The sequence below is a fragment of the Canis lupus genome, chromosome 8 (assembly GCF_048164855.1).
Source record: "Canis lupus baileyi chromosome 8, mCanLup2.hap1, whole genome shotgun sequence".
In the NCBI taxonomy this organism is placed as follows: Eukaryota; Metazoa; Chordata; class Mammalia; order Carnivora; family Canidae; genus Canis; species Canis lupus.
The window spans coordinates 28,232,257-28,260,112 of NC_132845.1; the positions used below are offsets into that span (position 1 = coordinate 28,232,257).

The 27,856-nt window shown below is 38.1% G+C and overlaps 1 protein-coding gene and 2 long non-coding RNA genes across 5 annotated transcripts in view; 1 reads left to right on the plus strand and 2 right to left on the minus strand.

Annotated features, from left to right (window-relative positions):
* On the minus strand, positions 1-7,211 carry LOC140638047 (uncharacterized). Its single transcript, XR_012035162.1, has 2 exons — positions 5,005-7,211; positions 1-240 (listed from the first exon to the last, which is right to left on the minus strand). It is a non-coding gene; the product is annotated as an uncharacterized lncRNA (long non-coding RNA).
* Positions 3,694-27,263, plus strand: VCAM1 (vascular cell adhesion molecule 1). 3 transcript variants are annotated; one of them, XM_072834710.1, is made up of 9 exons: positions 3,694-3,711; positions 9,824-10,099; positions 12,503-12,823; positions 14,091-14,357; positions 17,721-17,996; positions 19,908-20,228; positions 21,151-21,417; positions 22,869-23,135; positions 26,327-27,263. In XM_072834710.1, exons 2-9 carry the CDS (start codon positions 9,838-9,840, stop codon positions 26,485-26,487), a joined length of 2,142 nt encoding a protein of 713 aa, XP_072690811.1. In that variant the 5' UTR covers positions 3,694-3,711; positions 9,824-9,837; the 3' UTR covers positions 26,488-27,263. The 3 variants fall into 3 exon arrangements, with proteins under 3 accessions (XP_072690811.1, XP_072690809.1, XP_072690810.1); XM_072834708.1 differs by lacking the exon at positions 3,694-3,711 and adding an exon at positions 9,047-9,306; XM_072834709.1 differs by lacking the exons at positions 3,694-3,711; positions 22,869-23,135 and adding an exon at positions 9,093-9,306.
* Positions 24,210-27,856, minus strand: part of LOC140638048 (uncharacterized) — a 34,895-nt gene continuing 31,248 nt past the window's right edge. Inside the window, exon 4 of the long non-coding RNA XR_012035163.1 lies at positions 24,210-24,294. This is a non-coding gene — a long non-coding RNA (uncharacterized lncRNA). The remainder of the gene's footprint in view (positions 24,295-27,856) is intronic.

Here is a 27,856-nt window from a genome sequence, read left to right on the forward strand (position 1 = left end):
TTTCCACATGGCAACACATTATTATTAATGATCAATTATTGGTGATAGAATTCACACCTGATCACTATCTCTTTGGTTGAGAACCATGGGATTAGATGATTTTCAGACCTCTTCCAAAACAAACATGTCATTTATAGTCTTGGAACTTTTATCCAATAGACCTTCACAGTGGTCTTTCCGGATTCACTGCTTTGAAGATGAGTTACATGGCACAATTACTTCTAAGTTGTGTCCAGTTTGCTGAAAGAAAAAAAAAGGTGTTGTAGCAGTTCCTTGAAAAGACAGCCCTGAGAGGAAAATAAAATTGCTGCCTGAATCACTTCTCCTGCAGAATCCTGAAAGTCATGGAAAATGTCAGGTTGACTGGTGCCTGCTGGCTTCTGAAGATTCCTGTCATCTGACGCATGGCCTCAGCCCTGGAATAGAGGAAATAATGGAGCCCACTGACCTTAGGTGCCCAAATCTCCCAATGGGAAATCTTTTAGGTCCAACCTGTCTGCTTTTACTTTTATATTCAGCGTTTCTCCTCACTTATTTATTTATGCGCTTTGGGATTCATTTATTTTCCCTTTGGGATTCCTTAAAGACTGCCTAGGGAATTTTTAGAAAACATTTTAATCTCCATAAGGACAATGCAATATTTGTGTTACAATTTCCCTTTTAAACATTCTAATCACTTAGTATTTACCCTATTTATCCTGGCACAAAGTCTTCAAAAACAGGATATTCTCCTTAAGTCCCATTTTAACTATAATGTGGCAAATCACAAGCAAGCTTTTCTAATTTTTTTATATGGGAGTCTTGGAATTTCCACAGCTTACGTTCTGAGCCAAAAAAAATAGAGAAATTGAAAGCAGGGAATTTTTGAATTCAGCTGATTTACTTCACATTACTTTTTTGCAGATACATTTGTTTAACAGGGCTGTGAATTTTCAGTGTGATTTGGAAATGGAAAGTTTTATGAAATCAGAGGAAAAAGTGGTAAAAATAGTGTGCGTCTGACAATACCAATCTCAGGAAAAGGTGATGCCAAAGTTATTTACAAGGCTGCCCTGGACAGCTACTGGTACAGGAAGACCAAAAAAGGGCTGGGGTTGAGTTGAATTGAAACTTTTGAAAGTAGGCACTGTGCTAGAGTAAAAATAACACCAAACATAAAATCAGGAAGCTTAAGTGCCAGCCCTGGTTTTCCTATTACCTAGCTGTGTGCCTTCAAGCAGATCAGCTAACTTCTCTGACCCTCAGTTTTCTTTTACGTCTAATGAGAAAAAAAAATAGTTGTCCTGCATGTTTAGAATTGTCAGGAGGCTCACATGGGACAAAGTATATTGAATTTTAGAAATTATAGGGGTTGCCTGTGTGGCTCAGTCGGTTAGGTGGCTGCCTTTGGCTCAGGTCATGATCTTGGGATCCTAGGATCGAGCCCCATGTCAGGCTCCCTGCTCAGCAGAGAGTATGCTTCTCCCTCTGTTCCCCTTTCCCACTTGCTTAACAGTTCTTTAACTCTCAATATGACTCTGTCTTATTGTTCCTACGTAGGATGTTCCAGACTCACCCTCACCTCCTGTGCCCCTCTTTTGCACCATTGTCCTCGTCTGGCAAACTCCCAACTGGTTTAACCAGCATTATACTTTTGTAGAACCTGCACTGCTCTAGCTTAGCTGGCTGGGGCAAAAGCAGTGACTTCTTAAGATATTTATTTAGGTGTGTGACTTCTTAAGATATTTATTTCACACTATTTTCCACATTTAAGGCTACTAACAATATTTAAAAATATGTGTATATGTATACTGAAGAAAGGGGAAAGAAGAAGAGAAACTTCTGAAAGAAATTCACTGTTATTCAAATGGTTTGTACTTCTACTTGGTGTTTGCTTTCCTTCCCTGCTGATCGTTTCTTTGTCTCCTTACTCTAGAATGGAAACTCCATGAAAGTAGGGATATCATTGGCTTCATCACCACTGTATTCCTGGCACCTAGAACCGTGCTTGGCACATAAGACACTCAATAAATATTCATTTTGTAGAAAAAGAAAAAATATTCATTTTGTCACCAACCTTAGCTGTGGAGGGGAAATAGACATGCCCATGTTCAGGGATACAAATACAAACATAGGGAAATGAGTAAATCCTAGAGCCTGGAGCCTCAGCCGAAAGCAGAAAGTCTATCCAAAGCATAAAAAAGCAATAGCAATGACCTAAAACCATGAAGTAACATTTCTATGAAGTTTCTGCAAAGGAATATGTGCTTTGCAAGATGACCAGTGTTGGTTTGCTGTGAGTCATTCTGCCTAGAGCCTGACCAATATTTGGCCACCAGATATTTGGCCAATTTATCGGTGGTTCCTTAGTTAGTTATTCTTAGCTGAGAAATCATAATGATGAAAGGGAAGGACTTTGAGACTACCTGTCCTGCCCCATTCTTCTTTGCAGGTGAAAAAACTTGGACCTTAAAAGTTAAGACTGTGGTCCTAGATTACCTTTTTATTTACAGAAGAGAAGCAAGAATCCAGTTGTCTCTCCTCCTGACTACTTTTTTCTTCACAGTACTCTGTAAATGTCCAAATGTCTTTCAAACAGTTCAACAGTGCAGTGCTGTGCTACAGTTTTTGAAATGGCACTGGGTTCCAAAAGAAAATTTTATGTGTTATTTATGAATATTGGAACTTTAATTTAGCACAGAAATTTAAAATATTTCAAAGGGAGATTTCCAAAGGTATTATGCTTTGGGGGAAAGGTATTCATGTTCTAGTTAAATGGCAGAAAAAATTTTATTTGTTTTCCATACAAAACTCTGATCATTGGAAGTTAAGAGATCATCCCCAAATTAAATAGTTAATAGATCTAACACATTTTAGAGTTATTTCTCTCTTATATTTGTCTCTTTTATCTTTCCCATGTGTTTATTTGTCCCTATTTACCACAATCTCATAAAATGTCCTCTCCAAGCCTCCTCTCACAATGTAAACAGATGTTTTGCAATCATTCCAGAATGAGAGGAACCCTGAATATTTTCATCTCCTCATTCCTTAGTGTTGGCCATGTTGCAAGTGAAGAATGGAGTTGGATTCATTTGGGGCCAGGAGATGTGGTGGGCTGGTCTCACAGGCTGGCTGCCAAGGAAATCCCCTTTAGGGCTGACTGGAAGCAGTCATACGAACATGGGTGGGAACTGTGTTTTGATGCTCAGGGGCTCCATTAATTTTTTTAAAGGTTTTATTTATTGATTTGAGGGACTGAGCACGCACATGTGTGGGGGGAGGGGCAGAGAGAGAGGGATAAGCAGGCTCCCCATTGAGCAGGGAAACCAATGTAGAGTTCCATCCCAGAATCCTGGGATTATGACCTGAGCTGAAGGCAGAAGCTAAAACGACTGAGCTACCCAGGTGCCCCTAATTTTTTTTCTAAGTTCTGACAAGCATCAAAGAGAATTCCTCTTTTAACATTAGATCTTGGGCCTCTAGGAGAGAATCTGGATAAAGTGTTCCTGTATGTCCTGAATGTCTACTCATTCCCCTCCTTCTTGTACACTTGCAGCAGAAGGTGTGTTTAAACTTCAAAAATGGCTCTGAAAGTAGTATTGAGAAGCTTATACTCATCAGCTTGGGAAGAAGTGGGCACAGTCTCCTGGATCACCTGTCATATTCATTGTGTCAAACTGCAGTTAAACTCAGGAGCTTCTGGGTCCTCTAAGTGACAATGTCAAGGGGAAGGTATGTCTTTCAACCAACAGCAAGACTGAGGTGCCTTGGTGTGGTGCAGCGAGTAGAGCACTGAGGGTGAGGAGAGCCGGGTTTAAGACTCAGCCCACTGTCTATGTGATCTTGGTCACTAAACTCTGAGCCTCAGCTTTCTGATCAACACTGTGAAGACAAAAGAGCCACCTCACTCCTCTCATAGGGTTGCTGGGAGGCTCACAGACAATAATCTCAAAACACTTAGGGAAACTATTCAGGGAAAGAGTTATATGAATGGGAAGTACTATTATATATCGGAATGAAATGCCCTGAATTATTGCCTCGGTAATTAATTATCTGTGGAAACGATAATACCCAGCAGCCCAGAAAGCATGTGCTTCTTATTTATTCTTATCTCGTTATAGGCACTTGGGGCAGCCAAAGGATCAGACCAGGTAATATGTAAAAATAGGCAAGACTTCGACATCCAAAGTGTTAAAATTTGCTTAGAAAACAAAGCTGATGCTGGAAATCATAAGTAAGGGAACAATTTCAAGGCCAGGTGTTTAAGAAGGCCAGAAACGGGGATTAGCAGCGTAGGGGAGGTCATGCCAAACAGGAGAACTGGAAGATACGAAGGTACCCTTGTCCATATGAAGTGCTGAACTTGAAAACATGTGACACTCAAAGATAAATGGTTAAAATTCTGAATTCTACTAAATAAATTTACAAAAGGGGAAGAATAATAATTCCTATAGTGGCAGACTTTTTTCTATTATTTTATGTAATAATTCAGTGGTAGGTTGAACATTCAGTTAAGTCGCTCTATCAGGTACATATGTATTATTAAATAGACATTTTTTACTCCTAATGATGAGTAGTATTTTTCTCAAAATTCCAGAAAGCCACAGTAAATCCGTGGTGAAGTAGGCTTTTAACCAGTGATTCTTCCTATACTTTGCTTTCCAGAAAATTTCAAACTTCCATTAGCTTGCTAAAATACAATTTATTTCCTAATTACAGAGAAGAGGTAAATAAACGGCCCCTCTTCTGTGTCACTAGTTGAACTATGTGAAAGTTCTTTACAGATACTGTGTAGTTCTTCATTTTCATGTAGGAACTGAGTCTGTGGCTTCATTTATATGTTCCCAGTGTTAGCACAGTGTCTGTGCAGTAGTTCCTCAATAAACTTTTGTAAATTGAAGTAGGAAATTGTGACAGGCACTGATAATCACCTACTCATCATCCATTCTTCCCTGTTTCTTATGAACAGCATCCTGATTTATTTGGGGGCAACAATGTATTCAGTTAAAATATTCAATCTCTCACCTTTTCATTGAGCTGTAAGAGGTCACCGCCTGGAACTTACTGAAAGCCCTTTAAAAGGGGATAAACTCCACTGACTTTGTCCTCTTGCCTTCATTTTTTTCTTATTTTCCTGCTTGAAATAGAGATGTAATGTTTGGAGAGGGAGCAGCCATCTTAGGCTCATGACAATTATCCACATGCCGATAATCAGAACCAACTAGAATCAATCTTGGTCTTTGATATTTTCAAGTAGCTGATTTGGACTTGAACTGCTTTGCCTTGAACCTCACATGAGTTTTGCCACTGTCAAAGATTTCTGTTACATAGAACCTAACGAAATCTTAAACATAGATACTTTGATTCTTAATGTGGGGAGAAGTTGACATGATAGGATGTACTGAAGTGGTTTGTCACTTTCCCAATCCCATTTTGATATGCCTTCCTGAAAGTGAATTGCTCTTTCTCTCACCTGGGTGAGAACTGCTGTCACAATGAGCCACTGTTACTACTGGGAACATCACTTCCCTTAGATGTGTTAAGTCACCTAAGAAAAGAAGTTAAGAAACTGCTCCAGGGAGGCCCATAATAAATTACTTATTTGAAAGTCGTGAAGAGTTGGAGTTTCTACAAACTCAGTAATTATTAAAATAGGCTGAAAGAAGTATGCCTGAAGCATCACAGAGTCCAACAAGAGAAGCATCAGAAGATGCTTACAATTTTCATATGGACAATGAAGGGATTGATGAAATTAGGCTAGAAAGGATGGATAGCTCTGCCCACAATTAAAAAATCCTAACAGTGGGGGCACCTTTGTGGCCATCTGATTGAATATCTTACATAAGGCAAAACTTGACCTCTACCACATTGTTAGGAGACATCATCCAACCTTGCTTGACTACTTCCAATGACTAGGAGTTGGTGAATTCGTGTGGTGACCCATTTCATTGTTGAAAAGATTTGATAACTGGAAAGTCCTTTTTTTCCAGTGAGCTCAATGGAGCTGTATTTTAATGTTATTACACGCCATATATATATGTATTTATTTAAAGTACTTTATGTATTTATTTAAAGAGTTTTCACATGATCCCTTTTGGTTTGATAGTCATAAATATCATATGAATCACTTCAGATGGTACCATTACTCCTATTTGAGCATGTGTAAGCAAGTGCAGAGAGGCTATCTATACTTGCGTAAGGTTTAACAATTCCTGAGCAGAGTAGCTGGATTTGAGCTCAGGACCATTGGGCTGTGAGTCAAATTCTCTTTCAAATTGTAATTATCCATTCAATATTGATTTACTTAGCCCCTACTATCTACTGGTCACTGTTAAGTGCTGAAGCTCTCGTGATGGAAGTACACACATATTCCTGGCCTTCCTACAGTTAATAATCTAGTAACCACATACTAACGTGTGCCACTTTTAGCCCCTGATATAAAGTAACAAGTATATTCGGTTCCTTCGCATATCAGTCATTTAGTCATCACCTAACTTCATAGGTGTCTCTTATCCAAACAAAACATACTATTCCTTCAATGGCTTCCTACCAGATCAAGGATTTTGGAGCTGTCTACCATCCTCATCACTTTACTCTGGATAGTCTCTACTTTTGTTTCTCGTGTAAGAAATGGCGTCCTGAATCAGACACTTCAGCTCTCAGTATGGTCCTGGATGGCCTCAGGTGATAAGAAGGTTGAATGCTATGAGCTTATTGTATCTATTTTGGTTTCTTGTCGCAACGTTGGCTTGTGTTCACTTTATGGATCATTGAAATCACCAGTTTTTCCTCCAGGTTATGGTCAAGTCAACTTTCCTCCATCCTGTACTCAAGTATTTGATGTCTTAATTTAAATACTAGATTTTATGTATTCCTTTTAAAGTTCGTTTCACCATCCTTTCAGGTCTTCTTGTATCTTAATTCTGTCTTTTCTAAGGTTAACTATCTTTTCCAATCTTCTATCATGAATAAATTAGATAATCATGTCTTCTGTGTTACTGATAAAAATGTTGAACTGAACAGTTTCAAAGACAAAACACAGTAACACTATCCAGGCAGATTAGTCCCAATCTGTTATGCTTACGCTTGCAACTCTATTCATTCATTCCACAAAATTTAATGAATGCCTAAAGATGAAAAACAAAAAAAAACTGTTTCAGTTTGTAAGTTGGGAAAGATAGGCATGTTAACAGAAAAATGTAACATGACAAGTGCTCTGCTACCAGTGTACATTAGTGTAGAGAGGCCATAGAAGAGAGCAATCAATTCAACCTGAAAGAAGTGGGTGGGACCTCAAACGGTGTGCAACTCGACGATATAATGAGGGACTTTATTGAATATTTTGTTGGAAGCACTACGAACTAATTCAATAGATGAAGTATTTCTTCAATGTTCAAAACTTGGAATCATATCCAAACTGAGAACTGAATTTATTTACCATGACTTGGTCTTTGGGATCCCATTTTAGATCCTATTAGTCACTTGTTTTTGTACTTTAGAAAAATGCATTAAAATTCCTTAATCCCCTTTAGATTTCTTCTGAAGTTAAGTAGTCAACATAAATGGTTCAGATCATCTTCTATGATGCCAACTTTGTAAGGACCACTAGGTTACTGGCCTACCAGCTAATTTTGCCTGAAGCCACTTTTCTGATCTCTACATATTTGGTAAGTGAAATCACAATATCAGAGCCTGAGAATAACTTCTCCCACTTCTCGCACTTCTTTTTCTTTCCTTGTTCATTAATGAGTCCATCTTCATCAGTATCCAGGAGGATGTCCGGAAATCTCTCCAGCCATGTAAGGACAGGTGCAGTTTCTAAACCTTAGTTCTGCCTTTGCTACACAGCACTGGCTATTATTATACACATCCCCCCAAGTCAATGAGCTTGGGTATTTTCTTGTAGAATCCAACTTTTTCTCATGCAGTATTTACATATGACTGCTAGCATTTTGAAAGTCTCTTTTCTAAATTTTAATTTACAGGATTTATGACTGTACCTTTATTGTATCTGCTAAGTGTAAAACCATACATTAGGTACTGGGAAGGCAGAGGTAGATACAATGATGTACAAGAACTGGTCCAGTCGTTAAAAAAAAAAAAAACCTGATGATCCAATGAAGGAAGTAGACCAGCACGTGTATAATACAAGGAAGTGGCTATTTGGTTTCTTTCTGATTAGCAAGCATTTTACAAAGACTTGAGTTCTGTGTGTGCAAGGCTACACCAGTCATTTTTAAAACAGCTTTAAAAAAATACTTTCACTTGGCAGGGTGGGAACAGCATCAAATTGGTTATCATCACCTCTCATATAACAATACCAAAGTATTTTTCATATTTCAGCTGTGTCTATGGTCCAGTCCAAGAGATTTACCATTTCAGATGAATTCCATACATTTATATTTAAGTTTGCGAAAGACTTTCAGTTACCAAGCAATTGAACCAAAAGATTGGTAACTTTTCTGAAACAAAAGGGAAAAATTATTTCTCTTGTTTTACTAACACCCTTTTACTTTCCACTCCAGAAATCATTTCAGCAAGTTGATGTTTGTTGTCAAAAGAGTTATTTTTATTAGTATCTTTATGAATAGAGAAAATAAAACTAAGAAGTTATATGATCTCCCTTTTAAAAAATAACTCATCAAGAGATAAAAACTTTTCTTTTTTTGTAAGTGAATAATTTGACCCCATTTTAGAATTCGCAAATATGCCTTAATGGAGAAAAACCAGTTCATATTACATAGTGGCTATTTAGCCATTTCAAAATCCAGAGTGTAATTTATTATTCTCTCCCACACACTCTCTCTCTTTCCCCTTTCTATCTTTGTCTCTTTCTCCCCTCTCTCTCGCTTTTCATTTATCCTGAAATAAACATTATTCTGAAAGGAGAATTACCTTGTACTTTTTCTTGCAAAGATATCCTTTTGGAGTTAAAATCAGGAAAAACTTTTTATCCCTTAGAAGTGTTTCATTTTCCAGGGCAGAGAGAGTAGTTTGAGTCCTGAGAGCAAATGAAGGGGTTAATCCTGGACTTGGCTGGGTGTCAGTTAAGCTTTTTTTCTGGCTCTGCTCCGGGTTTCCCCTTGAAGGGATTTCCCTCCGCCCTGTGCCTCTGCAACAAGACCCTTTATAAAGAGCAGACTTTCCATTTCACTCCTCATCGAGCCTCACTGGCTTTACAGGCGAAAGCCTGTTCCAGGGCACTTTCAGGTGGGACAAGGGTTTTGGGGACCACTATGTTCTCATCACGGCAGCAACTAAAAATGCCTAGGAAGATGGTCGTGATCTTTGGAGCCTCAAATATACTTTGGATGGTGTTTGCTGTTTGTAAGTTCTCTTTGATCTGTTCCAAATGCTCACATTCCATTTCAGCTGATTTTGGCTGCAGTCAGTTGTGCTATGGTAGTGAAGACAGGCACTTGGATTTTTAAGCCGTGGGAAAACTTAAAGTAACATGTAATGGGCTATTGAGTATTGCTATGTACCATTGTGCTGTTATAGTTGGAGCTGCAAATTGATGTTTTTTGGGTATCTTTTTTCAGTGTCAAATAGAGAATTGGATTCTATCTCTAGGGAGGTCTATCTCCTCAGTTTCTTATACTTGATAATGAGCTTAAATGGAGCAAATACTGAAACAACTTTCATAAAGGGGCGTGAGGGTCAGGACAGAGTTCTCCATGATTCCACACCTCTGGCAGTCACTCCAGTGCTTTTTGGCTGCCTTGCAGTTAGTTCAAAATTTAGGAAAGAAATATCAGCCAGATTGTATTTTGGACATTACACTAGAATAGAGCAGAGGGAGTGGAATGCTAAACAAAGTTCTCTCTTCTTTTTGCCTCTCCAGCTCAAGCTTCGAAAATGGAGATCTTCCTTGAACCCAGAGTCGCTGCTCAGATTGGTGATGTCATTTCTCTGACTTGCAGTACGACGGGCTGTGAGACCCCATCTTTCTCTTGGAGAACCCAGATAGACAGTCCACTGAATGGGAAAGTGAAGAATGAGGGGAACAATTCCACGTTGACCATGGACCCTGTTAGCTTCAACAATGAACATGCTTACTTGTGTACAGCGACTTGTGGATCGAAGAAACTGGAAAAAGGCATTCAAGTGGAGATTTATTGTGAGTACTGCAGAGGCTCTTTGATTTGTTTTTCAATTTTGCATTAAAATAAGTTTTTTTAGAAAACGTATTTTTAAAGGAAAAAAAATTAAAGGATATTCATGTCCAGATTCTTGGTTAGAGGACATACTGCCCCCAGAAAGTTAAGACCGCTGAGTCTAGCACTAGAAAAGGAATCTAAACCTTGGCTTTTACTTCTGACTCTGCCATAAACATAGTGACCAAGGGTAAGACTCAATGTCTCTGGGCTTTTCTTTCCTTAGCTGTAAAATGAAGATTTCTGAAGTTTTAAATCTTCTTTTTCAAACATTTCTATTTGATTCTATCCTTACATGTTTACTTGGTCATCTATGCCTAAATGATTTATGAATTCCATTCTTCAGGGATTTTCCACTTACTTATTCTTACGCAATTTTGTGCTTAAAATCAGCCTAAGTAGGGGATCTATAATTTAGTAATAGGGCTCTGTACAAGAGTTTTTCCTTAGACATAAGGAAAGTATCTGCAAACATTTCATTCGTTTGACTTCGGCACAGATACATTTAGGAAGGTTGTTTTTGTTTTTGGTGTCATTAAGCCTTAATGCTCAACCTCAAGGTTATTGGTGCAATGAATTAGATTTGCCTCACGAATGTTAATAAACATCCCTAGTTTGCCATTCTACTAAAATGCATGCCAATCCATCTTGATCCAAGCTTACAAAGTTAGCAAGAGGAATAAAGAACCAACCTGTAATAAAAATCTTGCCTTTGCTTACTGATGACTTCTTTTTAGAAAAACAAAATAAAATTAAATTTTAAAAATTTGAAAAAAAAAAAAACCCCGGAATTCTTTATGGCCATCTCTTCACGAAGACCTCATTTGATTATAATTATTTTGGTTTCCTTCTGCTATGGTGGAGCTCTGCTTTGCCCAGCATCTGTAATTGATTCTTCAATAAGCCTCATGTGTTGCTAATGCGTACCAAGAAACCGTGCCTGGCCGGCTGCTTTCAATTATACCCGTTGTACATGCATAGTTTGTCTGCGCAGCCTCCTGAGTGCCTTGAAAGGCCCCCTTATGTAAATACAGGGAAAAGTAGCAAGTTCTTATATTACTTGACAGCAAACTATGTGGACTATGGGCACATTTCTTACAGAATATGAGAGCGAGAAATTATTGCTATAAAAATGAAAAATACTGTTTTTTCACAGAGTAAAGCATTTCCAGTTCCCTTGCCTTTGCTCTCAAGTATCAAATAGTTGAAGATTTAAAAAAGAGGAATAAAGACACTTCTGGCTTTAATTGTCTTTCCTGAAGTTTTTGCTTAAGAATATCTGTCTCTCATTATGTTTAACAATCCTGTCTCCGTTCCACATTTGATTGTAATATTCTTTAGAGCTGGGACTTTTGTGTTCTTATTACACGGAGTCCTGAATCCAGCCAATTGTTACCTTCATGACAGTTTGTAATGAAAAGGTAGCCCTTGCAAAGGAAGCGATTGAAATAGCATGTTCCCTGTCACCTTGGCACTGGAAGGTTCAAGTGGAGTGCTGGTTAGGATGCTGAGTTGGGCATTGCAGGAGGCAAATCTCCCTTCTAGAATTTGAAGATTGCACAGGCGTACCTTCCTGGTGGATGAATTCCTATCAGGGGCATCATTTTCCAGAACCAATTATTTAATATCGCTCTTTTCATTTCTTAGCATATGGTGCACAGTAGCTGTTCTTTGCAATGACATTCCGAGCCTCAGTTTCCTTATTTGTAAAGTGGTCATATCTCTGTCCTAAGATAAGGGAATGTGATGTAATGTAAATCTTCAATAGCAGTACAGAATAATAGAAATCCTGAGTGAAATCCCAGACTTGCCATTTACTAGTTGTGTGAGCTTTGGCCAGTTATGTAAATGTGCTATGTTTTCATATCTGTGAAATGTGTTTTCCATGTCTTAGAATTAAAATAAAATTATTAATGTTAAATGAATAGCACAGTAGTGGGCACGTGTAAGTTTTCAATAAACATTCATTTCTTCTCCTTTCCTTTACTTGAATAATATGCAACCCTTAGTACATCTGGGATCAGTGCTGAAGAACTCTCTAAAAGGTGATTGATTCCGGTTTGTGAACCCACCCAAACCCATAAAAGGCTATTTATTTATTTATGTATCTTTTTTATTTTATTTTTAAAAAGATTTTATTTATTTATTCATGAGGGACACACAGAGAGAGGCAGAGACATAGGCAGAGGGAGAAGTAGGCTCCACATGGGAGCCAGCTTGAGCCAAAGGCGGACACTCAACTCAGGCATCCCAAAAAGGCTATTCAAATAATGAATTACGACTGTAATAACAGAAACATTGCATTGCACTGAATTATATTACATGAACAGAAAGCCCACTCACATGTATTTGCTTGACCTTTGCAGCTTTCCCTAAGGACCCAGAGATCCAACTGAGTGGCCCCCTAGAAGTTGGGAAGCCAGTCACAGTCACGTGTTTGGTCCGTGATGTTTACCCATTTGACAGGCTGGAGATGAATTTGCTGAATGGCAATGATCTCCTACAGAGTAAGGACTTTCTAGAGCCTATGGAGAAGAAGTCCCTGGAGACCAAGAGTTTGGAGGTAACCTTCACTCCTACCAATGAGGATATTGGGAAAGGTCTTGTTTGCCGAGCACAATTACACATGGATGAAATTGACTTTGAGCCCAAAGAAAGGGAGACTACCAAAGAGCTACAAGTCTACAGTAAGTACCTGTGTGGTGTAGTCTAGTCTTTGTGGTAATCGAGTCTTGGACGAATACGGCAGTAAACTTAGCAACTAAAGTCAGGAAGGCACTTGTTTATCGTTTTTACTCCGTTTTTATTCAAGAACATAATATTTGTCAACAGCATTATTCAGTGAAAAGAGTACTGGATTCGGATTGAGAGGACTACTGGCTCCATTAACCGTGTGAACTCTGGTCACTTAATTTCCCTATTTCCCGACCTATCAGAGGGGAGTGCTAATACCAAACTGACTTGGTAGTAGGAAGTAGGCTCAAATTAGAAAATGTTTTTAATCGTGTTTTGCAAACTCTTGTGCCCTGAAATATCAAGTTATAGAGATTTTACAAGGTGAGCATTTGTTCTGTGTGTGCATGCGTGCATGTGCACACATGTGAATGTGCTCACACGTACACATGTGCATTGGGTGGGAAAGTGGAGGTGATGTTTGATTGCCTCCACATTTCCTGAGAAGGGCAGGGATTTGAGGCAGGCTTGTAGTCCCAGAATCATGTAGGAGTAGATTCACTGTACTCCATTCTAGACTGAAACGCTGTGTTTTGGTTTGGACACTACATTTAAAAGGAGTATTGCCAACTATAGTGTGTTTAGCTGAAAGAGAATGAGATGGAAAAGCTTTTATCAATATTTTGAAAAGCACAGTCAAGATAGGGGGTATTTTTCCTAGAGAATATAAAACTTGGAAGAGAGAGCTATCATTACTATTTGAAAGACAGGCATGTGGAATAGGGATTTGATTTATTCTGTAACAGCAGAGGATGAACTATGGCCATTGAGTGAAATTTATTTACAAAGAGGAAGGTTTCAGTTCAATCGTTCTAATAATTAGAGCTGTCCCCAAATCAAATGGACTATTTTGTAAAGCGGCAATTCCTTCAACGGAAGTGTTGAAGCCAACTTAAATGAGCACTTGGCAAAGATACCAAGAAGACTTCTACTTTATCTGGGAGACTGAACCACATTATTCTAAGGGTCTTTCTTAATTTCGGAGTATCTGTGGCCATCTGAAAACACCAACCATCAAAAAAGTAACTCACTCAGATTAGTCAGAAATTGGATTGACTGAGTTTTATGACCCCACAATGCTGATTTGATCCTAACTGGACAGAGTAAGTTTGTCACATTTGTGAAAACATATGAATATAGCCTGTGAGAGAACTACGTTATCCTTGTTGGATCAAGGTGATGCCTAGTAGTTACTAATCTTGTGCTCTCCTGCCTTTTTAGTCTCACCCAGGAACACATTTATCTCTGTGACTCCCTCTATGAGGCTGCAAGAAGGCGGTTCTGTGACAATGACATGTGCCAGTGAAGGCCTACCACCTCCACAGATTTTCTGGAGCAAAAAATTAGATAATGGGAATCTACAGCTCCTCTCTGGGAATGCAACTCTCACTTTAATTGCTATGAGGCTGGAAGATTCTGGAACATATGTCTGTGAAGGTGTCAATGAAGTCGGGAAGGATGGAAAAGAGGTGGAATTAATCGTTCAAGGTAAGTAGACTGTGAGAAAGGAATGATAAAGGTGTTATAAGTGGGGTTTGCCCAATAGCACAACAACTTCAATGCCAACATGGCTTCCTTGAGTTTTATTGATGACCCATCTGATGTCATGTCCTTTAGCAAATTGAGTATTCAACTAACTCCTACTTCTCAGCAGTCTTTCCTCCCAGAGCTCACATGGCTCTTCGCCATCTCTTACCATTTCTTCCCCGCCTCATGCTTCGACCTTCTCTTTTCCTTCCACCCCCTGAATATTCACATTCTCAAGTTATCACATCTGTTCTCATCTCTGCTCACTCTGGACTCCCAGTATTTGGGTCACTATATGCTGTTTACTCTCAAATTCATGTTCCCATTCCATATCACCAAAACCTGTCATTTCTTCCTCACAATGATCCTCAGAATTTGTCCTCAGTTTTTCATCTCTCTTGCCATTGCCTTAGTTTATCATCTCTGACTTGCACTCTTGCAAGATGTTTTTAGATAACAGCATTCACTGAACACCAGCTATATGTCAGGCACTTTATATATGTTAGCTGTAATCTTCAAGAAAAAACTAATAAGAGTATTTTTTACTCATTTTACAGAAGACAGCATATTGTCTCATGGAAATTAATAATGCTTCTATTGATAATATACCTAATATTTGCTGGGAATTCTACTTTCCACTTTATATATGTTGTCTTGTTAGTCTTTACCACTACCTTATGAAGTGAATAAGAACACAAGTTCAGCACAGTTCATAATTTGCTTTGAGTCAAATTGCTCACCAGGGTACTTACTATTACTTTAACACAGGCACATTTTAATCTAAAACTCTGTGACTTTTCAAATAAATAGCTAATTGTCTCCAAATGGCCATCCTGCTATCATTCTGTCCCCAAGATAGTCAATCCTATGTAATGCTAACAGAGTATATACCTAAAACAAAAAAGGGGCTCATTATATATTACTTCAACCAAACCCTAACTGCATGTAAATTAAAATTCACATTTCTTAAAATAAAACTCTTCATAATCTGGTCAGAAACTACTTTTGTAGCTTCATTGGTGTCCCTGTGCCTCTGTCCTTGTTGTTCCTTCTGCCTGGAGTGCCCTTCCTTTACCAGGCAAAGTCTTAGCCATCCTTCAAGACAAAGCTCATATTAGCCTTCCAATTTCAGCTTGTTGTTAGGCAAACCTGGTCATTCCTCCCTTTGTCTACACTCAACACTTCTTACCAAAGTTTATGTACTTCTGTTTATTTCAACACATATTAATTAAGAGCTTTTGTCCAAGAATCCAGGAATTGTGCCTGGTGCTAGGGGGCAGACACGAAAAAGCTATGGCTAGCAACCACCCTTGAAGAACTTATCCTATAGGGAGAAAAGACAAGCATGAAAGTAAATAATTTAAATATACTTTAGTAAGAGCCAAAAAATATATATATATATATCTATTTAAATATGTCTTTTCATTAAACTGCAAGCTCCTTAAAGTTAGGAATTGTGCGTGTGTTTTAATATTTGGGTGCTACCCCAAAATAGGTGCCCAGTAATTATTGATTGCATAAATTGTAAACACGAGCAACGCAAAATTTTAGAATATGAATACATACGGTTTTAATTTGGTTGGTTAAAACAATAAAATTGAAACTCAGCATTAGTAGATTAACTCTGTTGGGTGTTAGGTTACCATTCTCAAGAGACCAGGAAACTATTTGACTAATAAAATCATGGAAACTAATCACCCATCCTGGAATAAGTCTACCCCATAATAGACTAGATCCTATTTCAGTGTGAAAAGGAAATGCACTCTGGGCTTAGGCAGGGCTGTTTTGAATTTTGCATCATAGGACACTAACAACCTTAAGTATTAAAGAGAGAATTGAACCTTGAAAGAACTCTCCAGTTACCTGAGAATTACTCCACAGGGGCCACAAAATTTGCCTGGTAACATATGCAACCACTGGAAAAAATTATCTGAGAGCTCTTCCCAGGCAGGAAGTGGGTCTGTTTTCAAGTTCCCCATTCTCACACTAGCATATAAGGAACTGGGAAACTCTGGTTATTGTTCTGAATGCTCTCTCTTTTTCAAAGTCTAATAGCGTATCAGATCATTGAGGTAATTTGAGGAAAGCCCTCTCTGGAAGATACTACAATGTCACAGCGAGACAAACCAAAAAGAAAAATAACCTCTCCTGGCACAGAGAAGAAACCCGCAAAATGTGGTGTAATTGGATTACTTAGGTGTTGAGGTTTCTTTCCTCTGTTCAGTATGCTATCTATGGGGACAGTTGTAGTGATTTTCTCTGGAGTCTCATCTGTCCCTTTCAGGGCTGCCCAACCACTGGCAGTTTCTTCAGGGGATGAGGAATGGATATTTGAAATACCCTTTTTCCTCAAGACAGGAATCATCCCAAAGCAGCCTGTGTGTCCAGCAGGCATAGCACTGGCAGCCAAAAAGCTTCTCTGGATATTGAGACTTAGCAGTTTACCCTCCTATCTCAGTTTTCAACCTTTAAATTAATTGAAAGTATGTTTGTATTACATCAAACAAATTTTAAAGGTGCCTTGCATATCATTTTCATGTTTAGATTTTGACTTTGCTTTCAATTTGATTCTGTGTGCTCTCAATGGTATAAGTTTATATTGTTGGCACAGAAACTCTAAGTGCAGGTCCACTATGGGTATTGCATCTAACCAGAAGACATAGTTTTGTAGCTTTTTTCACAACCTCTCTTAGATCTTGCTTTATCTCCACATGAAGATGACTTGGTTTAGTTTTTCAAGCAACTGAAAAGCTGGGATCTCGAATCAGATCTGCCTGGCTTCAAGTCCTAATTTTACTACTTGTAAACTAGATAAAGTTAATTTAGTATTCCTGAGCCTAAATTTCCATAAGGAGAAATAGGACAAGGAGGGTGATGGGAGAAGAAGGAAGAGGAAGAGGAAGATAAAGAGAAGAAGCAGGAGAAAGTAAAAGAGAAGAATTCAGTCATGAGGATTAAATGAGATAATTAATACATGCAAAGTGTTTTACACAATGCTTCTACACTGGAACCTCTAACATTATTTGAGCTGTTGTCCACTATTACCAGGGATTTGATAAACTACAGCTGAGGAGAGACTGATTTATTGTCACAAAAAGATGCCAACTTCTATCATGACAAGTTTTTATCCGTGTTCATTCTGTTAAATGAATGAGACAATGAACTCTTGTGCGTTCATTCTTTAAAAATGTCTTTCAGGATGGTCCCAAGATGGAAAGGAATTATTTATTCTTGGCACAAATGTTAGCTAAAAAGACCACAGTTTGGAATGTGGAAGGAAGAAAAGAATCTTATCTTCTTTTTGTCTTGTTCTTTTTCCTCCAGAGAAACCATTCACTGTTGAGATCTCCCCAGGACCCCAGATTATCGCTCAGATCGGTGATTCAGTTGTGTTAACATGTGGTGTCACAGACTGCGAGTCCCCATCTTTCTCTTGGAGAACCCAGATAGATAGTCCTCTGAGTGGGACGGTGAAGGTTGAAGGGGCCAAGTCTACGCTGACCCTAAGCCCTGTGAATTTGGAGAATGAACATTCTTACCTGTGCACCGTGACCTGTGGACATAAGAAATTGGAAAAGGGAATTAAGGTGGACCTCTACTGTAAGTGGTTTTCAGAATTGTTTGCTGTTTTAGTGCCCTCAATTTTATTGAAAGAAACAGAATGCAGGTCTGATATGCAATGAGATCCATGTGTTTAGAAAGGGAATTTAGCACTGTGAACTGTTCCTAAGTCTCTGAACCAGAATTTTTAATGAAACTTAATTGGCCCAAGTCTGAAGTATATATTGCATATGCACACAGCGTCCACAGACCTTGGTTTGTAGATCATTAATCCTTCTGTCATCATGCACTTGAACGCATTACATGTTTACTGCTTCCCATCCCCTCTCTGTGCATAGAGGGTGCTCAGAAGTGGTCATGAAAAAGGAGTGGGGGTCAATGCCCATTCAGGTGACTGGATAGGGGTTACTACTGCTCAGGTATTTGAACAGCGGGGGAGGCTGGAGCCTATGGTTTTGAAGGCACATTTGGAAAGCTGGTTGGCAGAATGGGAAAAAACGAGGCAGTGGGGAGCAGGAGAAAGCCAAAACTGAAAACAGCTAGTTATATTGGCCCTCGGGGATGGCCAGTGGGAGCTGCCCAGGTGAAAAGCAGAACCGGGAATTAGCACTAGATCTTAAATTGATTATACACAGCATACATCCACTGCACTTTTTTCTTGCTGTTCCTGTCACCTTAATAAAAATCATTAGGAATCTCTATGAATTTGATATTGGTGGAATTCCTGTTTAAAATGAATGAAGGACAAAATATGCAAAGTGACCTGAAAATGGATTCCTTTAAGAGGGTTACTCTGCCTTATTTTGTTCAGTAGAACTCAAGAGAAAAATAGAACATTTTCTACCAGAAAACCTGCCCAAACTTGTGTTACCCATCAGGATTTTGTTCAGCATGAGTTAGAGTATGTCTGTAAAGGGATTTGAATCTCTCAAAATAAGGGTAAATTTTACTGTGGTATCATATTACCCAGAGTCCAGGATCTGCTGATGGAGGCACATTCCCAACAAAAATGAGAACCAGTGGTACACTCTTACTGCAACATGGAAATATTTGAAAATGTATCACTTTAACAACATTTTGCCTAAGGAAAAAGAATTTTAGCATTACTCTTACTCTTGATATCTATTTTAGTCTTATTTTTATTGGTTTGCCTAAGACCCTATAATTATTTAGAATCTAAATCCTACAGTTTTTTTTTTTGTCAACTACAAGCATTGTTTGAGAAATATTTAAAGTTTACTGTCTAAACCCGGCCCCTGGAAATTAAAATGTCTAAATTGAGAACTGCCCTGTGGATCTTCTTTGATACCTAAAGGCTTCACAGCTCTGTAAAACCAGACCTGAGTTCTGAGCTCAGAGAAATATGGGTTCTGATCTCAACTCAGTGGCTTAATAGATACAATGTCTAAGGAGAGTCTCTGAGCTTCTATGAGGTTTATAAGTTTTCCTAACTGTAAGTTCTTTATAAGTTTTCCTACTTGTAAATTAGGTTAAATGATACCCATTTTATCAGACTGTTTTGAAGACTGAGATAATGAATACTAAGAGACCAACAGACAGTTAATATTCAATACATCAGGGGAAATATTTAAAACATTTAAAATATATAATTACTAAATAAGATGGTGGAAACTCATGTTCCTTTCAAAAGACCAGTCCATGGCTGTCAGAAAGATTGCATCACTAAGAAGAGAAAAGTAGGAAGTATATTTATTTCTTAATTGATTCATGTATTAAGTATTTTTTGTTTATAACATTATTTATACTTATACATATTTATACTTAATATCATAAATATGTATACTTAATGTCATGATTTATATGTTGGTGATGATTCTATCCCAAATGAGTTAAAATTGTCATTTTGAGACCCTTGTATTTAATAGAGATTAGTTCCATTTTTCTTTTGGATGTTCACATATAAACATCATTTTTACATAATATTTGCAGCATTCCCTAGAGATCCAGAGGTTGAGATGAGTGGTCTACTAGTGGATGGAAACCCAGTCACTGTGAGCTGCGAGGTTCCTAATGTGTATCCTTCTGACCGACTGGAGATTGAATTATTTAAGGGGGAGACTATCATAGAAAGTAAAAGCTTTCTGGAGGACATGGACAAGAAATCTCTAGAAACTAAGAGTTTGGAAATGACCTTCATCCCCACCACAGAAGATACTGGAAAAGTTCTTGTTTGTCTGGCTAAGTTACATATTGATGAAATGGAATTTGAACCCAAACAAAGGCAGAGTACACAGACACTTTATGTTAATGGTAAGTACGCGTGTGATGTAGCCACAATTTAATATGGATTTCTTCTCACGTTTATCAGGCAATAGTTAACACAGGGTTAATAGAGAAAACCTCTGTGGAAAAAAAGTAACTGGGAAAGAAATTTTAAAGTAATTATTATAACAGCCCACTCCCAACACAGGAAACAATAATCACTTATTAGGTTATGATCGTATGAGTTGGCAAGTCTAGAAGGGGTCAGGTGGGCAGTTCTCTGCTGCCTGTGGTATCAAATGAACTCACTCATGCATTTTCAGTCAATTGGCAGGTAGGTAGGGGATGGCTGTCACAGATGGGCTCAGTCATATGTCTAGAGCCTTCTCTGGAGCTCTGGAGTGTCTGAGGCTCTCTTTCTCCACATGCTATGATTTGAAGGAAAGTGGAATAGGTTTAGTCACCAGAGTGGAGCTCTTCAAGTATTTGCTGCCGAAGTGAGCACTGGAGTGTGGCATTTCGAAGGGGTGGTAATGAAAGCAGGCTCAAGCTTGGGAGTCCCACAGTATTACTCCTTTCATGTTATACTGGTCAAAGCAAGTCACCAGACCAGCGAAGATGAGAGGGGTAGAAAAATAAACTCCACCTTCTCATAGGGGATTCAAATCTTTTTTGGTGCTAGCTAATATACCATAAATGCTGATAGGCATGGTCAACAATCATCCATGCTTCGCTAATAGGAGCTTATTCCTATTAGAAAACATCCTTGATGCATTCCTACTCTACTCTCTATCATTCTGTATCTGCTCTTAAAGTAAATGGGGACAAAAGCCCTTCCTTTGGTAAAGTTATCAACATTAGTAAACTATTCTGATCCATTGAATCCATAGCTCCATTTTGCAACATTATTAAAACTTTTTGGAACTCAGGGTACAAAGGGTCAAGCTAACAAGTGTCCTTACCTATTTAGTTGCCCCCAGGGATACAACCGTCGTGGTCAGCCCCTCCTCCATCGTGGAGGAAGGTAGTCCTGTGAACATGACCTGCTCTAGCGATGGCCTTCCAGCTCCGAACATCCTGTGGAGCAGGCGGCTAAGTAATGGGCGCCTGCAGTCTCTTTCTGAGGATCCAATTCTCACCTTAACTTCTGCAAAAATGGAAGATTCTGGTATTTATGTGTGTGAAGGGATTAACCAGGCTGGAATAAGCAGAAAAGAAGTAGAATTAATTATCCAAGGTAAGTAAAATGTGATTAATGAGTTATAATTTGTTAGTATTATTTTGGTCGCTACTGGTTTTGAACAAAATCCTCTCTGAAACCAAAATTTTTGCCAAAAACATCGATTGAGGGTTTTGAAGAGCTCATGATATTTCCTATGCTTGGCAAGCTCCTGGAATGGTACTTCCTCACAAACCATTCCATGTCTCTTATCCTAAAATTCCTTTAGCCTTGAGTGGAATGCTAGCTGCAGGAATGGTGCCAGAGTTCCAGTTGTACTTATGAGGCAAAGATTATGGTATTGAAATAAGGATAGGAAGTGAAATATATGTACCTGGAAATTAGTTAGGATTAAAGTCCCCTAATCCAGCTGAACCGGCTCTGAGGGGTACTCTCACAAGGCACATGCTAGCATTTGCTTAGAAGCCTAAGAAGACACTTTCACCTTTTGTAAATTTTGAGGCTAAAAGTAGAAGTGACCATGCCTCTGGGTCATCAACTTGATGCCATAGAACCACTAAATGGCTTTGGTTATCAGATCCAGACCCCCTCTCTCCAGGATGGAGAGCCAAGACCAAGAACAAAATAATTCCTAGTTGACAGGTTGAATTCACAGACTGTTTTGGGCGAAAGCTTGCAGTAATCAGTCGGGATTTCTCCCCACTCCTTCCCTTTGGGGGGTGGTTCAAGTTCCTTTTTTTCCCACTGGAGCTGTCATTTCCTCTCTTACCTCCTTGGTATTATTTCCACTAAGGTATTAGTGACTTTCTTGTTACCCCAGTTCAGTGATAATTTGTATTTCATAGAAACAACCTCAGAAGGGCAATGCTTGACTTTAAAGAAAGCCTTTAGGATGGATGTCCTGGTTCTATAGCTCTGTTTGGGGAAAGAATCTCAAATGGAGTCACAAAAATAGATGAACTTAGTGGGAATCTCACTTACGAATGATGGCAATACGATACTTTTTTTCATGGGTTATGCATTAATAGAAATGTTGCACATTAAATACTTAGCCCAGTGCCTGCCACTTAGTCAATGGCAGTTGTGGTTGTTAAGAATAGTAAGAAAACCATCTATGCATCACTTGATCCAGGAATCCAACTCAAAACTCAGAAGCCTACAAAGAACTTTGTACCTCAAAGAAACACTGTGCACAACATTGCGACAAAAAGAAATGTTTTCTTTTCCATGTTTGAATTCTATTGCTGTTTGTCAAAAACCATTTTGGGGGGCTAGTCTGGATAAAGACTTAGATTAAGGGACATGAGAGAAGTATAGACATGTCTTCTCTCATTAAAAACATGATCGTTTACAACAAACCTTGATTTCAGTATTTAACCCTGTAAAAATTTGATGCAAACAGTAAGCACAAATAGCTCCCTGACAGCTGACTGTTGCTGTCATTAAATTAATATGGAATTGGTTTATATTTCACCCAATCAGAGGTGCCTTTTAAATTCTCTTTACAGTTGCTCCGAAAGACATACAGCTTATAGCTTTTCCTTCTGAGAGTGTCAAGGAAGGAGACACTGTCATTATCTCCTGTACATGTGGAAATGTTCCAAAAACTTGGATAATCCTGAAGAAAAAAGCAGAGACGGGAGACACAGTGCTAAAGTCCAGAGATGGTGCATATACCATCCACAAGGTCCAGTTAGAGGATGCGGGAGTGTACGAATGTGAATCTAAAAATGAGGCTGGCTTGCAATTAAGAAGTTTAACCCTCGATGTTAAAGGTTAGTTAGTTTTCTGGTTTTGTTTTTGATTATTTTTACAATAGCCAGAGGTTTGGTGGATTGTAAAGAGTTTCTAGAATTAGGTGAATAAGTTGGCAACATGGAGCTCAATTCCACGTTGACTGTGGTTATTTCTCAAAGTTTCCTAAAATAATTGTGCACAGCTGCCCTATCCTATGGAGGTTAGCCAGGAAGTTGACATTAATCATTGGTGAGTTCAGGATTCCCATGTGCTTTTTTCAACATTGACAATTCATCATTGGTCTCTGAAGTCTTGCATTTCCTAAGCATTTAAACATACTTTCAAAACCTTTCCCTGGAGGTTATAAGGAAACTAAAGAAGTAGGATTGGCCGGGCAGCCCAGATGGCTCAGCGGTTTAGCACTGCCTTTGGCCCAGGGTGTGATCCTAGAGTCCCCGGATCAAGTCCCACATCAGGCTCCCTGTGTGGAGCCTGCTTCTCCCTCTGCCTGTGTCTCTGTCTCTCTCTGTGTCTCTCATGAATAAATAAATAAAATATTAAAAAAAAAAAGAAGTAGGATTGGTACATGGAAGAAGAAAGGTTCTATCCTTCTATCACAAGAGAATGCTATTCTCTAAACATGGAATAACTGCCTATTTTCTGGATTGATTCCTCTCAGGATAATAATTAGGAGTGGCAATCTTGATGCCAACCAACATAAAAGGATCTATAAGACTACAAAATTGCCTTCTTAAAAATCCAAACCCCTTGTCCATCCTACTCTATTCTGAGTAGGGAGTGGGGTGAGCAGTGGCCTCAGCAAAGAAATTCAGGGGCCCTTTAACTTCCTGACCCCTCTTGTGAATATACGGTAGGATCTGTTGATCTTATTGGTGTAAGCAGAATATGTTAGCCTTTGCTAACCAGTCTCCATGTCTTGGGTGCTAATGAGCTCTCACTGTGTGTTGGAAGTCACACTTGGAGTAAACAGGACTGCAAACAAATGTAACTCTTGGAACCTGTGGCCCTTGGCCACTGGAATTTGCAACCACCTGTCAGGTAAAGAAAATTTGAACTTAGGTCAGAAAACCAGTAAAAGTTTTACTCATCTGGCCAAATTTCTCAACATTGCAAGCCTTACCATATGTTGTGTCTTCACAGTATCTTCTTGAAACATGGCATTATCAATACATCTACCTAGAAATATAAAAGAAGGGGGAAAGTATCATGATTACATGTAAAACTTTTAGTCATCCACCTGCACTGATTTTCCTGAAAAGAGTTGATCTGGCCAATGAAATTACTGTGTCCAAAGAATGGAACACTTACCTTTTATCATGCCACTCAAAAGGACACTAGGGGGTGTGCAATTAGTGCTTCTAATGAAGTTGGGGGTAATTCTGTTTGGATGGAGATCTCAGTTATGACTAGGTTGAAATTAATTTATTCCTATTTCTTTTAATCTTTGATGCTTCTAATCCACTTTTAATTCAGCGTAGGCCCAGGAAATTGGACTTCTAACATTTCTGTAGTTAGAAGTTTGTAGTTAATGATTCTCTTTTAAAGACATATCGAAGCTTCTCTACTTACTTTTTAAATTCTCTCTTGCACACTGTCTCTTCTAATAGCTTTATTAAATAAGTAACACACATATTTGCTATTTTTCACTCATTACTTACATGAACTATCAAAGCATTTTAGACACTCAGCTAAGAAATTCAGGCTCCCAAACTATGGTGTAAAGTAACTGCGAATGAATGGAGACAAAAATTTAACATTTTTCCTTGGTATTTTGAACTAGCTTACCTTTCTATTTAGCTGAGTTTTAAAACTAATTTTGTTTTGCTTTGTTTTGGCTTGAATGTATTCCAATGATAGGAATGGTTGAGAGTCTTTTGGATTTTCATTGTTTATACAGCTAATAGAAAATAGTATTTGAAGGTTGCCCTGGTAACTGACTCAGCAGCAAATTTGTGTTTGACTGCAGATGCCTGAAGGAAAAACTGAAGGCAAAAGATTTATTATTTATTAAATTGAAAAGAAAACAATAGGAGTAGAAATATCATTGTCCAGCTTGTTGTCAATATTGATGCCTAACCATAGTTATGACAATGGATATCTCATTAAAATATAATGTTTATACTTTGAGTAGTTCTACTCTAGCAAGGGGAAGTAGAAAAATGAGACAGTTATTATGTTTAGGGTTAAGTGCTTTTTGATTTCAATAATTTGAAAAAATTGACTTCCCATCATCTGACCATCATGATCCTTTTCTATTTGGTTGATCTCCAGTGATTAGAAAATTCTAGAGGGAATGTAGTAAAAAAAAATTTATTGGGTGTCAACTAGTCTAAGCAATGAGTCAAGTACTGGCTATTCAGTGGTGAACCAAAAAGAAAATTGATAGGTGGCCTAATGTAATTTATAGTCTGGAAAAGGAGACCAAGGTTAATAGATAAACATACAAACAAATGTTTAATTACAAGTGGTGAAAAATCTACGAGAAAAAGTATAGTGAGTTATGAAAATATATGAGGGTTCCTAATTTAAGCTGGGGAAAATGTGGGTCAGAAAATGCCTTTGAGTAAGGAACATTCTAAATAAAATATGATACTATCCAAAGAACTTCAGCTTATCAAGAGATGATATAAATGCTGAAGAGGAATAACATAGGAAGAAACCCTACTTCAGAGATACAAAATGTAAAGTTTTCGATGTACCTCTGAAAAAGCTGTCAGCAAGAATTCTTTTTCTTATTATCCTATATCTATCATATATGGCATTTGACCATAATGGTTATACTTCACAAGGATGTTCTTGGAAAATAAATTAGTCATTTCAATTCACAGTTATCAGAGTCCTAGTTCTGTAGTGGATTTTTATATATTCCAAAGCAAACACTCTTCTTTAATTCTCACTTTTTAAATGAGCTCTAGAAAGTTGTGCCCTTGCTTCCATTCTACAATTGAACCTAATTCCATTTGGATCCAACTTTGCGTAAGTCAACAGCTGTCATCTTTAGACTCATCATGACCATAGCAACTGCCAATTGATTACTTGGATAATTCAGAGAAATACACATTTAAGGTCCTGCTGGCCCTTATCACGGCTTTGATTCATTCCAATCTTAGAAACTCTAGTTGTACTATTAAAATAAAACATGTAACTATTACTACAAAAAATTTTTTTGGTAATAGATGTTGACTGCATCCATTTTGTTGTTTTCCAGGAAGAGAAAATAACAAGGACTATTTTTCTCCAGAACTACTCGTGCTTTATTGTGCATCTTCCTTGATAATACCAGCCATTGGGATGATCATTTACTTTGCCAGAAGAGCCAACATGAAGGGGTCATACAGTCTTGTAGAAGCACAGAAATCAAAAGTGTAGCTAATGTTTGCAATGGTCAACTAGAGACACTATTTATCAGTCCAAATTCTTAATACTGCTCATCATTCCATGAGGGAAACAAACTAAGAGTCCAGACTTCCCTGAATGTAGTGAATTCTTGGAAAGAAATGGCTTCCTGTGCCCCATGCTGTGAGCAAGAGGCTAAAAGAAAACTTTCTGCCTGAAAAATAGGCACTGCCACTGAAATGTATTGACTGGAGTAGCTCCTTGATGTGTATATACAATAACATGATCTGTACATATGTAAAATAAATTTATGCCATAGGAGGATCACTTGGAATAACAGCACTCTATAGTTAGATCTTCAAAATATTTAAACAGTGTTGCCTCGGTTGGTCGTAACGGAATGCATCTTAAGAAAATTTAACATGAATATTGACTGGCAGCTAACCTATGTCATCTTCTTAATATTTTGTTTTCTTTAACAAAATTTTATTTTGGTAAAATTTATTTCATTGACAATAATTTCATGTTTTATGAAGATACCAAGGTTTATCTTTTTATGGGTAAATGATAAACCAACAAGGCACTAGGTTCACCTTCAGGTACTAAATACTTCAACCCATGGTATAATGGTTGACTGGATTTCTCTGGATGGTACTTACATGGTACGAAGATGTTTTATGATGTTGTTTATCAGACTTTTGTGTAACTTTTCCAATGTGGTCTAAAATGCAACTGCTTTTGATTTTCTTTTGTAAATGTTTAGGGGTTCTTTTTGTATAGTAAAGTGATAATATCCAGAATTAGAAGAATTGTGTGTTTATTTATTTTAAACTGCCTCCTTTCATCACAGCGTTTGAAACTCCAAGTTCCAAAAGTAAAGAGGTCAAACCCATAGAAATAACAAGTAGATACCTGAAGTGCGATCCTCAGAGTACTTTTATCAGAATCACCCTGAGAACTTGATAAAAATTCAGACTTTTTAGGCCATACTAATCTATTGAATTTAGATATCTTGTTTTGTGTCCTTGGAATCTGCAATTAAATTTTTTGCGATTAAATTAAAAAAATAGAATAAACAAAAAAGAGTGAATGCAGGTGAATGTGCACATGTCAGAGGGCAACAAATAAACACCTATGTACATACCCAGTAGGACTTGGAGACAGAGCATTATTGTTCCCACCAGAACTCATCTCATCACCTTTGCAGAGAAGTCAAGTCAGCTGTTTGCATCACTGCCAAGAAAGGGCCCTCTAATTAATAGACAGCTGTCCGTAAACCTTTTTCATTTTCCAGAAGGATGCCTGTCCATGACCTGCGACCTCACTGAGCCTTAGCCCTCACCTCATCAAAGTAGCCCAGGCCACTTATAAAATTCCTTTAGCAAGCGTTGAATTCTTTACT

Coding starts and splice junctions, on each gene's coding strand:
- VCAM1 (XM_072834708.1), top strand. CDS start 9,216: ATGTTCTCATCACGGCAGCAACTAAAAATGCCTAGGAAGATGGTCGTG. Junction 10,100..12,502: donor CATTCAAGTGGAGATTTATT/GTGAGTACTGCA, acceptor TGACCTTTGCAG/CTTTCCCTAAGGACCCAGAG. Junction 20,229..21,150: donor ACAGACACTTTATGTTAATG/GTAAGTACGCGT, acceptor TTACCTATTTAG/TTGCCCCCAGGGATACAACC.